General features: G+C 36.9%; 1 protein-coding gene across 1 annotated transcript; it reads left to right on the forward strand.

Moving 5' to 3' along the window:
- Positions 1-1,392: 1,392 nt before the first annotated feature.
- Positions 1,393-14,200, forward strand: LOC139123261 (S-adenosylmethionine synthase-like). The gene is made up of 8 exons (XM_070689390.1): positions 1,393-1,733; positions 7,938-8,015; positions 8,754-8,876; positions 9,526-9,782; positions 10,396-10,614; positions 11,591-11,773; positions 13,109-13,242; positions 13,902-14,200. Exons 1-8 carry the CDS (start codon positions 1,649-1,651, stop codon positions 14,002-14,004), a joined length of 1,182 nt encoding a protein of 393 aa, XP_070545491.1. The 5' UTR covers positions 1,393-1,648; the 3' UTR covers positions 14,005-14,200.
- The last annotated feature ends 1,483 nt before the right edge of the window (positions 14,201-15,683 follow it).

A 15,683-nucleotide genomic window follows, 5' to 3' on the forward strand; every position in this document is an offset into this window, starting at 1 on the left:
AAAATGAAAAATGCAGAAAAAAGAGTAGACAGAAATATGCATAAATCAGTGAAGTTACAGTGGAGGTCCCTCTTATTACACAAGTGTCAGACTGTATTTATTACAATACTTGATATGCGTGAGAACAGTGATTTGTCAAAAATTTGTTTGCTTTAATTTTGCAATGAAATAGTAAAATTATTTTACAGTATCTGCGGAAAACCTGCTCGATGATTCAAGTAGGAACAGCAACCGAGACGTGACCAAGACATTTGACCTAGACAGTATATTCTGAAATGTTGCAAACTTGTGTATTGTACCTAAATTTAGTAACTCGAAGAGGAGTCTTAATATGACTGCTTCAACTGTTGGATTTTTGTCAGAAAAAAATCCTCATTATGCTAGAAAGAAAAATAAATTGTTCATCGGAATCGCCGCTTCTACTTTGCCCGATTTGGAAATATGTTTTTTTGATTTCGGCAAATTTATACTTCTGCATTGCAAATACTTTAGTACCATCGCGCCATGGCGGCGCCATACACTTCGTCGGGGCTGCGTTCGATTGTGATCCAGTAACTTGAAAGCCAAGGAAAGGGCTTCTAAGCTATACTATCGATTCCCTGTACCTTTGATTTTTTAGCTATTCTCAAGACATTTTTTATAGAAAGAATATGCTTTCTTTAATAAGTTATGTCATGATTCGAATTATGTGGACAATTCAGTCCAAAACAGAGTGAAATGAAATGAAGGAAGGAAAGCGTACTCCTCCCTCCAATATAATAGTGAAAGCATCAACATACTTAGGCCATGAAAATGTCACTGGCACTGTACTGAACTAGAGTCAATAGTGAAGGAATATGCAGAAATTTAAAGGGATAAAACAAACTCCTTGTGCTGATTCCATTTTCTGGCTTGGGTACTAGTTCAGAAAAACTACATTTAAGCTTATGATGCAGTATGGAAGAGGGTACTTTTCCACTTTTTCACCCTCATAGTCACCACTTCCCAGGAGAAATTACCAAAGTCATCTGAAATAAAATTGTTCTCATCAGATAATTTTTTGCTCCTAAAATAGATCGATTATTCTTTAATTTCTCAACAGATACACGTTCATCACTGAAACAAAGGCGTTTGATGGCGTGGAAATTTTTGAAAATCAAGTGAGCGGCATGTGTACCGTCTGAAAAAAGCATGATCCTCTGCAGTTTTTCCAATTTCAGATGACACCGTGCACCCCCTGCCCGAACTGATGCTCCATTACCGTTATATACTTGAAGTCAAATAAAGTTCGTTCAAGGTTTTCATCTCTACCATAAAACATGCATTACATTTCTAAACCTCACACCCGCCAAACGTCGACACACAGCGCAGCCACCGGTAGAGTGGAGAGAGTAAAAGAGCTTACGTTACAATAACCGTTGGTGGCGTCTTCGACACTGAGGTGCAGGACTCCGGACAAGCTGCGCGGGTCTTTGTACTCCTCATACAGCATCATATTCATGGTTGTAGCATTGTAAATATTTATCAGGCGAAGGTTCCATGTACACGCATGCCCATTGATTTTGCAATTCTACATCCTTTCCCCTTTCGGCTGCTGATGAGGCCATACTGTGTCGCCGACACTGACTGATATTCAAGGGATCCTTTGTGTACCTGAATCACAAAGACCATGTCTCACCACAGTCATGAAGAATACGATGAGGGAGACAGCACTTTTCTTTTCTCATCGGAATCCGTGAAGGCGGGACATCCTGGTAAGTAGTCACAATTTTGGCCAACAACTATAATATGTACCGCTGCCACGCAATATACCATTACAATATACCAAACTGCATGTCAGTGATCTCGCCACTGACATGACAATGAAATTACCTGCTGCAGCTAACGTGTTTTCTGGGTAATGCATATTGGAGACCACAATGGATGAAGAGATACTGACCAAATTTATCACCCTAAATGACTCGAAATTTGTCATTTTATAGACACGGACCATGGTACAGATTCGCACACACGGATACATCAATACACACAACTGATAAAATAGCCCACAATTTAGAAAGCACTTTCACAATCACAGAGGGATCAGATCGGAAAATAATCTTCACGGCAAAAGTCGATCCACTTGATCGGCTGACCCGCACGCGGGCGCAAGGGGTGTACACGTACAAGGAATGTTGATATTTTATAACACATGTCTTGCAGCCACGCTGCACCGCACAGCACTGTAGTGTAGTCGTATCACGCGGCCCGTTGTATGCAAATTTTATAAACTAGGTCGCAGAACCGGACATTACAGTTTAGGGGTGCTTCGAATGAGGAGTAGTATTCTCCTCTCTATCTTCCCTTTTTCTTTTCCTCCCTTTTGAAGAAAATGTGAATTCACTAGTTTCAATGGCTTCCACTTTCTAACGAGCCAATTCTTATACAGAAAAGTTCGATCTTTTTTAATTTTCAATGTTTATTATTGACCAACCTTCAAGATTTGCTGGGCTTCACCCAAATACAAAGTGTCAGAAGTATGATTGATGTCTTGGTCTATGACATTTATCAATGCTACCTTTGCCAGTTTGTAGAAGCTTGCAGATGTTGTAGACTGATATGAGGCAAGGAGGGAGTTGAACATTTTGATATCGGACCTTTTTAACTTTTAAGTAAAAATATGTTCCATATCTACAGATTAATCACACCTCATATCTATGATTCTATCAGAATATTCCATTGTCACCACCTTTTATCATAAGCTGTGGCAGCTGATAATTTTATGGCCAGCAAGTTTTTCCTTGCTTTGCCATATTTTATACACATTGTGAGGAGCATTGACAGCCTAGCATCCTAGCCTTTTCCAAGGCTAGCATGATGATGGTGTGGCCAGCCCAGAACAGAAAGATAATAATCAAACATTCTATTGTTGGGCTGCCATAAAAATTGTCGGCTTTCAACCTGTTTTCACATGTTCAGTATTTTCTCCAGGTTTCTCTCACAAGGAGAGGGGGGAGGGGAATGACACCCTCTACTTTGAAATGTTTTTTGTTGGGGGTGGGGAGGTTTGATTCTGATTGAGAAGGGCTATAAAAATTATGCAAATTTAAGTTATGCAAATGAAGATTTTGTTCAAGGTGTAAGTAAATTAAGGTTATAGCATCCATTAAATAAAAGACAGTCTTTCAGCTTAATCTCATCCTTCTGCAGATAAGAAGCTTGTATCACTTTACTGTGGCTACAGATAGTGGATTACATCACTAGTATGATGATATTACACCATAGATAGTAATCTTGAAGTGGAATGCTATAATTTCTAATTAAAATAATTATCTCAAAATTCATTGTAGAAAGCAATTTGCATGTTTGTGATTATTCAAAGGGGATTTTGATGAGATTTGGGGATCCAGGCAATCGCGTGTCCTGCAGAAAACACTAAAGGAAGGTAGAAGCAAGAGCTGATATTGATATTGATCACACTGTGATTTAAAGAATTGTAAATTGTCAGTGAACAGGTTTGTTTGATAAAAATGTGTGAGTGCAAGTGATAATGTCAGTCCATATCTAAGTACTAGTCATGCTGGTTCATGAAATGAGGAACATCTGTATTTTGAAGTGACAATAAGATGGCCACACAGGCACTTAAGTGGTACTTTTATTATAAGAAATTTGTGATGCAAGAATTGACGCTAGGGTATATAAACTTGTGATCGAAAAGCAGTTAGGAAAAATGGGGGATATTGTCAGAGAATGTTTTTCGATTTATAGGTGGGAAAATTTGTATATGTAATTTCCCAGATCATCAACCTTTTTCCAAATTTTTGTGTTTGATAGTAGTGTGATAAAAAATTCTGAAAATATCCGGTGTGGCACAAATTTAAACTTTCAGACTCAATGTTGAGCTAAGAGATTGTAAACCTGAAGATCGACTGAAAATTTCCATCATGCCATGTGCACTTTTAAGAATTTTCAAAAATGCCTCTCCAAGAAAGTCAAAGTGTTTGTCCAAGACATAGAAACAAATATTACAGTATTTGCACCGTGAATAAAATTCTTTGTTTGCCGTCCATGTGCTGGTAGGTTTTTATAGAAAATTAAGAAATCAAACACAATGTTAACACTATTACAAATAAAAATATTTTTACCAAAGGAAACCAAATAAAAATTGAACAAATGTTAATACATTTGTGTTTTTTGTCTATGGTTGTTTTTTTCCCTGGCTGGCTTGTAGGTTTTTCAAAAATCCTAGGAGGGCAAACAAAGAATTTTCTTTTAATGGCCTTACTTCAAGCCCACAGCTGTTCTGAAACTATTGTCTATGATTGAGAAGTCAAAATATGCTGACTGTTATGAAGGCATATGTCCTAAGCAACCCTGTTTTTCCACTATCTGCTCAGTGTTATAGGTATTTGTACAGGCCAGATACTGGCACCATAGAATAGTCCTTCCCTTCTAAGTACATTGTGCTCTACTATGTAATGGAATTATATTGGGGAAGAGTATAACCGTACATAAATGGACCCACATCGTGGCATGTAGGTTTTTCAATACAGTAGACTTCGGAAGATCAGGGAGACTCAAAGCATTAGGACAAATCTCACTATCTTTATGGACCCGCATTATGCAGTATTTTCTGCAGGTTTCTCTCACAAGGTAGAATGTTGCCCCCGCATGAAAATTTGGAAGGGATTTGGTTCTGAATGAAGGGGGACTATACTAAATTATGCAAATTAAGTTTTATGATTTTTTTCACGGTTTCAGCAAATTAAGGTTATAGCATTGATCAAATATCAAATAAAAGACACTCCTGTTTCTTCTTTTTTTATCCAGTAAATGTTGAAATAATTAGACGCTTGCACAATCATTCACTCCTTATTCATTCTTCATTCATTTCAGTTCCAACACAGTTTTGTAGTCTGGAGGCATACTCGAAGTGGGATTTTGATTTTGATTACATAGGAAAGATTGGTGCAAGAGTGTGTCCTGAGAAACCATTGCATGTTTGCTTTAAGTTCTCTCTGAAAACTTGACAAACCAGAATAACGTGGTCGATTGATTTATTCTGGCAATTACCACACTTATATGCATCAAGGGGCAACCCTTATCCTGTTCCCTGTATATGCATATTGCACTTACGTGGCACATAGATTGTAATGAATACTCAGAGACACTGTGCACAGTTCATGTACTTCACAATATGACTCAAGTTAGATGTGGAGATGGCTCTGTTAATCTTAACAGCTTTCTACGCTTTTTACATTCTTCAAACTGACTGCAGACAACAAAGTACATAGTACCTCAAAAGGCAGTTGTTAAATTTAATGTTTAACTCAGTTCATTCATGGCTGTTTACACAGTGTAACATTTATCAATGACCTGGTAAGTTGAAGGATTCTGAGGTAATGTTGAATGTAAATGACATGGCAAGGTGAAAGGTCATGCAAGAGGTCATCTGAGGTGAAGTATTGAAAAATAGTGGATAGGCTGTACAGTGTTTTTTTTTTTGGGGGGGGGGGCCCTGTATCTTTGTGTTGGGTGGAGGTGGGGTGTAGAGGTAAATCATGGCTCTGAGGTAACACTTCTACTGTTCGCTAACACACAGCCTCTCCAGCAAACCAATTTTTGAGCTTTTGTAGAGGGGATATATCCAGATAAAATGACCTTTGAACTCCACACAATCTTCCAGCTACTATTCTGGAAAAACTTGGCTATATAAAACCCTTTCTGATCAATTGATCACAGGCCACACTCTCTTCCCCCCCCCCCCAAAAAAAAAAAATCCCCATAGGAAAGTATTTCCCACCTTATATTTATCATCTGGTATGTTGTACAGCACAAATAACACTCTTACTTAATATGACACAGGAAAGACGATATTCTGCAATAATCTCTGAAAAGAATCTAGTTTGTAAACTGCTCATATGCCTTTGTAAATATTATTACTGAGAGGAATATTTCATCTTATTGGTTGTCATTTTGGTAAACATCACATGAATTGAATAGACAACTCTCTACCTTGAATTTTTAACAAAGAACTTTCTGATGTTTGTTTGTTTGGCTCCTACACAAATAATTGTCATCAGGTTTCCAAATTAAGCAAAAGTGCATCGAAAGGAACGTACAAATAGATAATGAAAGTTCAAGGCTATTCAAACTCCATTGGAAATGATACCAAAGAAATCATGATCAATGATGAAATGTGAAAAGTGATCTAAAGCTGTATAGAAAGAGAGAAATAGATACTGACCTGAGAGGGAATTCTTAAATGAATATATCTCTCTAACATGTCGGATATTAACATGAATAAAATCTGTCAAACGCTGTTTTACTTCATGTAAAATCCGGATTTCACCTGACGTATGACATATCAATTTTTTCACTATGGCAAGTGAGATATTCTGTTAGCGGATTCCGCTTTGGTCTGCGTACAGTAGTTCTCTATCTGTACTATTGTACTGGTAATTACTATTACTGAATGGAACCTTTTCTTTGTGTTCATGGTTGTCAAATTACCCGATGCCTCAATTGTGGATTGCATATTTGTTCAATAATTTCAATTCCTTCCTGTGTATTTGTGTTCATTTTAGATCGTGATGAAATCTTCCGTAGTCCTCTATGTAAGATTCAAAATTAATGTTTTCAGTCAATTCAGGTATTTGTATTGTGCGGTTTATTGTCACTTTATCCAATTCACTTTTTTTCTATATTTAAAACCCCAAGTTTGATATTCAGGAAATTATAAGAGTGGTGACTGTGTTCTGCAGTTCAAACTCATGATATATACATGTAATCTCTCTGAAAGACAGCATTCAGCTGAATTTTTCAGCAAATCACCCATGGTCACTGCCAGTCATTGATTGTAATTGCCATAAAAACTCCTGTTTTGTGAAATATTTTGTGAAATGTAACCCAGGGATGATTTGGTCACTTGAATAATGACCAGTGTTTTTCCATTGTAGTAATCTGCATTAATTATTTTGATACTGTAACAAACTTGACTTGGTCTAACAGACTCCCTGCGAAGTCTCACCTACAGTACCTGTAATCCTGCAAAAGAGTATCATCTGCCAAGTCAGTAAAAAGAGTTACTCAGCCAAATCTATACTTATTTTCTTGGTATGGTATATTGTACATTGTACATTATAGCAGGTTTGGTCACTTAGGTAGTAAAATTCATACATGTAGTTACAGTATTTACATTTTCACAGGGGGCTATATTCAAGTGTTTTGTTAAAATGCAACATGCGGGACATGTTATGCCTCGCTTGTTTTAACCAACTTGACCTGATAGTGACATATGAACTTGGCAGGATAAGGGGTACACTGTGTGTACTTGAACTGAACTCTATCCAGCTGTCATCAGCGCGAGGTCTCATGTACAGTACATGTACTTGAATGTGTCTCTTGACAAACCTCTGGAAAGAGTCTGCAATGTCAAGGTTGATATCTTCTGTCAAGTGAATATAAATCATAATATGCAAGGTCAAGGGTCAAACCAAAGTGATGATCACCGATGATGACAGGAGATATTTGCGTGTGGAGGTCATGTAAACATTGAATTTGGTAGCCTTCACCATTCATCACCATTGTTTGGTCCAAATCCATTGTTATCAATGGTGATGATGTGGTACTGTGTACAATATACATGTATGAGGGTTTATTATCCTTTTGAAGGCATAGCTTGAAATTGACCTGTATTTTTGTACCACATAGATTTCTGCTAAATAATAGCATCTAAATATCTCAATAAATGACTTTTTTCATTAATGAAGGGTAACCAGTAAGGGGTAATGTGTGGTGTAAAACGGCTACAACCTTCAGTATGGTTTTTTTTTTAAATGATCAAAATTTATGTCCACAAAGTATATATCATGGTATCACATAAGATCTTTATCTTGAAGTTTTAAAGTAGATTGTAAGAGTGTGGGACAATATGCACAATGAGACCTGATAATGAATCGTTTGTATACTTATTACAGATAAACTGTGTGACACTGTCAGTGATGCCATCCTGGATGCCCATCTCGCTCAAGATCCTGATGCTAAAGTTGCCTGTGGTAAGTTGAGTTATCATTATTTATTGAGGTAGGATGCACTTCGGGGAAAGAGAATTGGACAACTTTTTTTACAATACTCTTCTGATATACCAATTGTGTTGGCTCATTGAGTAAGTAAATTTTCCACCATCTTAGTTTTGTGAAAATCAAAAAATTAATTTTTTCTTGTACAGAGTTAACACAGGGATGGTTGCCATTTTGAATTTGTAGTGTCAGTTTCTCCAGCGCCAAAGTTTGTTTGGTGATTCCAATGTGTATTTAAGTTTTGAAAGACAATGGTTTAAAGTTTTCTTGAGGAAAGTTTGAAGGTTTAAGTCTTTCAATTTTGAGATGTATGCTTTCTTAATCACACATTGAAAAAAACGGCATTTTATTAATGTTGAACAGCGTACATGTGTAGCTGCCATGAAAATTAAAGTCAGTGTGATACTTCACAGATGCATTAAAGTTTTTCCTGTTTCAAAGCATTTCCATGTTTGGAATGAATCATCATCTGTCTGATGCAAACAAAATGAACTTCTAAATTTCTGAAGTTGATACAGATATCAAAGGTGTCTTCAAGCAAACTTGCTTAACAGCCACGTCCATGTGCTTACAACTTAAGTTTATCAATGTGGTTTTATCAGTGTTTAATGTCAAAGTTACTGTATATAAATGTCATCACCTTATTTTCTTGTCTCCTCTCCATCTCCCCTTCCTCTCGCTCGCTCTCTCTCTCTCTCTCTCTCTCTCTCTCAGAGTGTTTTGCAAGCAATGGATTGATCTTGGTTGGAGGAGAGATTTCATCCAATGCAGTAGTAGATACTCAGTCTGTCGTGAGAAACACAATCAAAGAGATCGGCTACGATGACAGCGACAAAGGTTTGTATTATCATGTCAGTCATCATCCATGACTGTGTGTTTCATCAAATCTCATTGTCTGGATACAGTTTTCTCTTTAAATACCCATGGGCTGCATTGCTTTGTAATTTGTTCAGACCAGTATATCCTGTGGGATTCAAATGCATTATTACTTGAATTTTGTCCATTTAACCCTTTGAGTGCCAAGTCAATTATTGCCGCCTTTATAAAATGTAACCAGACAATTTTTTTCAGATTTTTTCCAAAATGTTGATAAAAAACAGTAGCAAATGAAAAGCAATGTCCAATTGGTCCAAAATTGTCAAAAAAATTACAAAAATTCATCAAAAATTGGTAAATTTTGCACAAAAATTTTGGTGGGAAAATTTACAGCAGTCAAAGGTTAAAGGGATAGATTTTTATCAGCTTTACCTCTGAGCAAATTGACTAACTGTGCACAACTTTTAGAGTAGAACAAAGGACTAAAATCGCATAAACAGGCGACGTCAACAACCAATAATGTACATGCAGGAATCAGGCATTGAGGACTGCCCCTTTGAAAGGAAATAGATTTTTCATGTCATTAAAAAAATTGTTATAATGGAGTAAAAGGCAGTTCTGTTTGTCAGGTCTAAAGGTTTTAATAATTTGTTCTCATTTGACGATGCAGGCTTTGATTACAAGACATGCAATGTGATGCTGTGCTTACAACAGCAAGCTCCAGAGATCTCCCAGGCAGTTCATGAGAACAGAGTCTTGGAAGAGTTTGGCGCCGGTGATCAGGGCTTGATGTTTGGCTATGCAACTGATGAGACAGAGGAATGCATGCCGTTGACCGTGGTCCTCGCACATGGACTGAACAGGAAGTTGGCAGAGAGTGCGACTGACGGGTCAATGCCGTATCTACGACCGGATGGCAAGTGTCAGGTAAGCCTAGCCTTGTTGTAGGGTTACATGACGTAGTCTGATATTGTATCATATGATGTGATGTACTGTAATGTGATGTGTAAGATAATGGTATGATATGATATGATATGATATTACAAATGATACCAACATGGTTTGATATTATGTAATTTGATACAACATATCTGTAACAATCCAACGAGATTACCTTTGTCATAGGATTGAATTACCACATTGTCAAGGTAGGTCAGTTGGATGAACAATGCACCAAGTTCAAAACTACTAAAGTCCTGCAAACAGTGTAAGTGGACTGCCATTGCTCTTTGACTGTATCTCATAACATTTTCATCCTATCATGACATGAAATGATTTGATGCGTGATATGATATATTCACATGATACCTTCAGAGGTTGATGTGAAGCAAAGATGGCCTTTAAGTATTAACATTTAGATGGGCATGTTTATTTCAATTTCTTGAGTTTGAACTTGAACTTTAAATGATGATTTTTATATAACTGAGAATTGTACTACTTCAAGATTTCATACCCATATTAAATAATTTACATTTTGAATGCTGCATGATCAAGATTTCTTCTTTTCCATAATAAATAAAATACATTTTGAATGTTGCAGGTTACGGTGGAGTACAAAATAGACAAAGGTGCCTGTATTCCAATCAGAGTACACACTGTCTTACTATCTACACAGCATGATGATAAAGTGTCACTGGAAAAGCTGCGACATGACCTCTTGGAGAAGGTCATCAAAGAGGTCATCCCGCCTCATTACTTGGATGATCAGACCATCTATCATTTGAATCCTGCCACAGCTTTCACATATGGTGGACCAGGGGTATGTGAGCTGTATACATGTATATAATTCATATGGTAGAGTGTGCCTCGGGGACAGAAATTCAGACTCACAAACTTTTACAATATTCTCTTGGCCTACCACTTGTTGGGGCTCATTGTGAAGCTTATGGAGCAAATAATCTTTTCACTGGCTTAGTTTTGTTTTATTTTTCCCTATGGACATAAATGGCAGCCATTTTCAATTACAAATATTGGTAAACTACAGAATTACTTTTCGCGGTCATTTTGGCAATCAGCTGAAATCTTCTGACAGCTTTACACCAAAGAGAATCAGTGGATTTCACAATTGCAAATTGTGTTCATTTTAACCATTGATCACATTTGAAATGGAGAGTATAGTTTCTGAGTTTCGATCTAAGGATAGAGAAGTAGAGCGTAGTAGTCACCAATATCGTTAATTGTTTCTAGTTTGTCAGCTACAGCTGACATTGATACACCGTTTGAAGAATTCTAGTTATGTAATCATTTTGCTCATAGTTCTTCACATCTTTTTGAAACTAAAGATTTATTTTACTCCCTGAATATCAAGCTTGCACAGTGACCCCTGATTTTCATTCTTAATAACACAAGTAAATAATTTCAAGTTTGTTTATTGAAAGTCAAAGTGTTAGGGATACATACCTCCTTAATCTTTTGAGTGCTGTAATTTTCCCACCAATATTTTAGTTCAACATTTTACCAATTTTTATGAATTTTTCTGTAATTCTTTTGATAATTTTGGACCAGATGGACATCATATCTCAATGGTTACAGTTTTTATCAAAATTTTGGCAAAAATCTGAAAAAAAACTGACTGGGGTATAAATGGGACAAAAACTGACTTTGGTACTCAAGGGGTTAAAAAAGACAAGATCTTTGTCATTTCTATTTGAATCATAGTATTTACAGTTATACTTGTTGACTTATATGGAAAGTCAGATTTGTAGGGTTTATGTCTGATGTATGTTTTCCCCCAGTGTGATGCAGGTTTGACTGGCAGAAAGATCATCGTAGATACCTATGGAGGTTGGGGTGCGCACGGTGGTGGTGCTTTCTCTGGTAAAGACTGCAGTAAAGTGGACAGATCTGCAGCCTACGCTGCAAGGTGGGTTGCCAAGTCTCTTGTCAAGGCTGGTCTCTGTAGAAGATGCCTGGTACAGGTAAATGTGCAGTCATTTCATCGTTCTTTCCTGACACAGAATTTTAAAGGGCCAGTAGCTTTTAGTCTTTTTTTCACAAATTTTTGCTTTTAATGTAAACTACAGTTTCTTATTCTACTGCCTAAAGCATGTTGAGATACCCAGTATTAACCCACTCAGCCAGTACATTGTAGACTGCCTTGTTATTATTGACAAGCTTGAATTCTGGTCAGTGCTATAATTCATGTTTTACTTAACTTACTAAGTGTTGACAAGCTAAATAGTGGGTATTCAACATGCTTGTGAAAAAAATCATCAAAAGGTACATCTATTGGTCCTTGAATATCAACCATATTGGGAGTGGGAGGGGAAGACCAATGACAAAGATCTACTTGATGACATTGAAGTAAATTTGTTCAACAGAATGGGTACATCTAGAGTTTAACCCTTTCACCCCCAGTTCCCTGTATACAGGTCCAACTTAACCATAGAAAACAATGGATTTGGGACAAACCATGGTGGTGAAAGGGTTCAAACAAGCTTTTCAACAAATCAAAGACAGGGACAGTTTTAGAAAGGTGTACAAACATCAGTGTACTTTATCAAGGAGATTATTTTTAGTGGAGACGTAGATTGGCTCTGATCATGTGATCAGTCATGTGATAAACTTTATGAATAAATTGAAAACGTTCTTGTTCATATAAAATTTCAAGCACTTTGTTTTCAAGAGAACCAAGAAATTTGGCAGGGAGATGTTTTGAACAATAAGAAAGTGAGAGTTTGGTTGACGGTGATGATTAGGTACCTGTAATACATTGATATATGACGAATCTGCAGTATTCAGAGACAGACAAGGAATATGACTGAAGTGGCATCATTAAAATTATTCTGGAACTAAGGACCGGGCAAACACCATGTGAAATACTGTTCTAGTATTGGAGCATGTTGCCGGGAGGCAGAAAAGCTTCGTATCCCTGTAAGAAAATTTAGGCTCATTACATGTCTTGTTCCTGGAGTTTTTCATTATATAAATCACAGCATTATATCACAGTAACTGCTTCTCTCCGCTCACTACCTGTGAGCCAAATTGCCTTCCTAGACAAAAAGAATGCCATCTCTGACGTCAGCACTGGGCAAAAGCTGTTTGACTCCAGCTTTTATGATCTGTGGATACCAGTGTTACTAAATTACCTTGAGATTCAAGATTAATTACATCTCAAGCTTCTTCTGGTCTTTGGAAGTTCTTTTCTTGTTTGGCCATCACAGCTGGATCCTCGGTGGTTTTTCCATATCCTAAGGTTCAAACAAGAAGTAATTATCTTGATATTTATGAAGCCTTCATCCTTTATTCCCCAGGTAGCCTATGGCATTGGTTTAGTGGAACCATTATCAATCTCCGTGTTCCATTTTGGCACGTCCACTCGCTCACAGGCGGAATTGTTGAAAATTGTGAAAGACAATTTTGATCTGCGCCCTGGTGCAATCATCAGGTAGGCTCTATTCCTTCTTGAAGATTGTGGTTTGTAAGTGAAATTTAGTTTCAGGTAATCAAAGTATATCATAACTGTGGGGTTTCTGTTACAGAAAATGAAAACTTGGAAGCAATGAGTATGTTTACATTCAGTGTCATTGTGTGGTCATGAAAGGAAAGCCAGTTTGAGTTCAAATACTTATGAAATGTAACTTTAAGTCAACATTTTTATCTCCCTTACTATACTCATGTAGAGCTACATTCAGTTTTTGAATAGTGAAGGTGCTTGAATTTCTTTCACCAGGCGAAAAACTATATACACTTAAACTCACAACGGTAAATTTGTCTGATTCTAAATTTGTCTGATTCATAGTGCAAGAGCTGCTCTCTTCTCCCCATTTATTAACTTTAGATTGTGCATTTCCCTGTCACAAAGTCACAATACATGTTCCTTCCAGTGATATTAAATTTCTTTAACAGCGCCCTCTTGTGTCAATAAACTATAATTCTTTCATTGCTATTTTCACAGTTGAGAAATACAAGGACGCGAGAGTTATATGCTACTGTGTCTTTCCAGTCAATGTCCAATGTTTAGAATCTCCTACAATAATTTGAGGTCATAATAGCAGTATTCAAGCCCTGTTAATGAGAAAGATTTTTTCTATTTTCTCTAACCAGGGATCTGGATCTGTTGAAACCAATCTTCAAGGCAACAAGTTGCTATGGTCATTTCGGAAGGCCAGGATTCTCCTGGGAGATTCCTGTCGATTTGAAGTACTAAATACCGTTTGAGAGTCATCGTTGAAGATCGGAATTTGTCTGGAGGTTCCAGTTGATTTGTAGTACTAAGTACTTTCCTTCTGAGTCTGAAATGTCAAACTTGAATTTAAATTGATGTTGTGATACTTCAGTCAATCAGTGTGCTAACGTTTGTTTCTGCTTGCTGAATAAATCATTAAACAGCGGTGTGCAATCAACAGCTGTCTGGTTTCTTGTCTTGTGACATTTGCATTCAGAATGATAACCATCACCATGGCAACCATAACCACGACTACCATTTGCAGTGGAAATCATCACCATGACAACCATAAGTCTTGAATGCCCTCCCATGGATAACGTTAACAGACTTAAGATCTCAGGAGGGTGCACAAAATTTGATATCCTTTAATCCGTCGCTCTCAAACCCATTGTTATCAATGGAGAATGTTTATCTGTTGACAGGAGTCAGCGTGAACAGTAATGGGCCAGTAATGCTAACTTTTTATGATTTTTTTCATCATTTTTACTTTGTACGTCAATTGCAAGTTCTTATTCTACCCCCAAAAGAATGTTGAAACACCAACTATTTATCTTGTCAACATAGCGTCTACACATGTGTAAAATGCACTGTTATTGTTCACATTTGAATTCTAGTCTGGACCAGAATTCACTTGTCATCAATAACAACACAGTTTACACATGTACAAGCTTAATACTGTGTATCTCATCAACATGCTTTGGAGATTAGAACAAGAAATTATGGTTGACACTAAAAACAAAAATAGTAAAAAAAATTCATCAAATGTTAGCATTACTGGCCTTTTAACATCTTTGACCATAACACCTTTGCTATTAAATGTTCAGGCGTCAGAATGTAATAACCACGTTAAACTGCCTCAATCTGTGTACAATTGGAATGTTTCTTCATTCAAATGCAAGGCACGTTACAGTCTCACAGTGTGGTCCTTGATGGAAAGTGAAATGTTTCTGTCCCTGAAAGGGCAAGAGTAAATAACAATATATAAAATGTCCAGGGTATAAAAGTAGAGTAATCTGGTCTGTGCAAAGCTTTTAAAATATTCCAAGCTATAACCTCAATGATAGCAAAAGCTGACTAAAGTGCTGAATAAACCGTCAGATGTAGATGTTAAGGTAATTTTCAGAGACAATTTATGTTTTTGTCAGCATTCACCTCTTGTAGAAAATTTAAAACAGGTGACGCACTACCCAATGATGATTAACAAGAATTTTTAAGGGGAAATGTCTTGCTGAAACTTCTAGCCAGATTATAACATCCAAATTGTAGAATTGAAGGTTTTCTTATGATTTTAATGGTATGCTATGTATAATAGAAATAAAGGACTATGCCCTGACCATTAAGGTTTATAGGCAAGGGAGAGAGGAAAGCCAAAAATTAAAGGACAAGGCTTGCCGAGTCTGTTAATTTTGGTTGTCCTCTCGCCCACGCCCATAAATAAACGTTAATGGTCAGAGTGGAGTCTGTTATTTCCTTTATATTATCAACAAACACAACAAAACTGTCAAGATTTATGAATTTCCCACGCGAAAGACCGGCGCCACAGAACTTGTGCAGTATGCAATGCACTGTCAGTTAAACATTTTCAAGGAATGCAATTTGCAGAAAGAATAAGCAAGTCAGTTCTCTTTTGCCAGGCATATTATTAAAAAAGAACAGGGTTT

The sequence above is a fragment of the Ptychodera flava genome, chromosome 22 (assembly GCF_041260155.1).
Source record: "Ptychodera flava strain L36383 chromosome 22, AS_Pfla_20210202, whole genome shotgun sequence".
NCBI classification, from domain to species: domain Eukaryota; kingdom Metazoa; phylum Hemichordata; class Enteropneusta; family Ptychoderidae; genus Ptychodera; species Ptychodera flava.

Excerpts from the sequence above, each read along its gene's own strand:
- LOC139123261 (XM_070689390.1), top strand. The coding sequence starts at position 1,649 with ATGTCTCACCACAGTCATGAAGAATACGATGAGGGAGACAGCACTTTT. Across the intron at positions 9,783-10,395 it reads GACCGGATGGCAAGTGTCAG|GTTACGGTGGAGTACAAAAT; the intron begins GTAAGCCTAGCC and ends TGAATGTTGCAG. Across the intron at positions 13,243-13,901 it reads CGCCCTGGTGCAATCATCAG|GGATCTGGATCTGTTGAAAC; the intron begins GTAGGCTCTATT and ends TTCTCTAACCAG.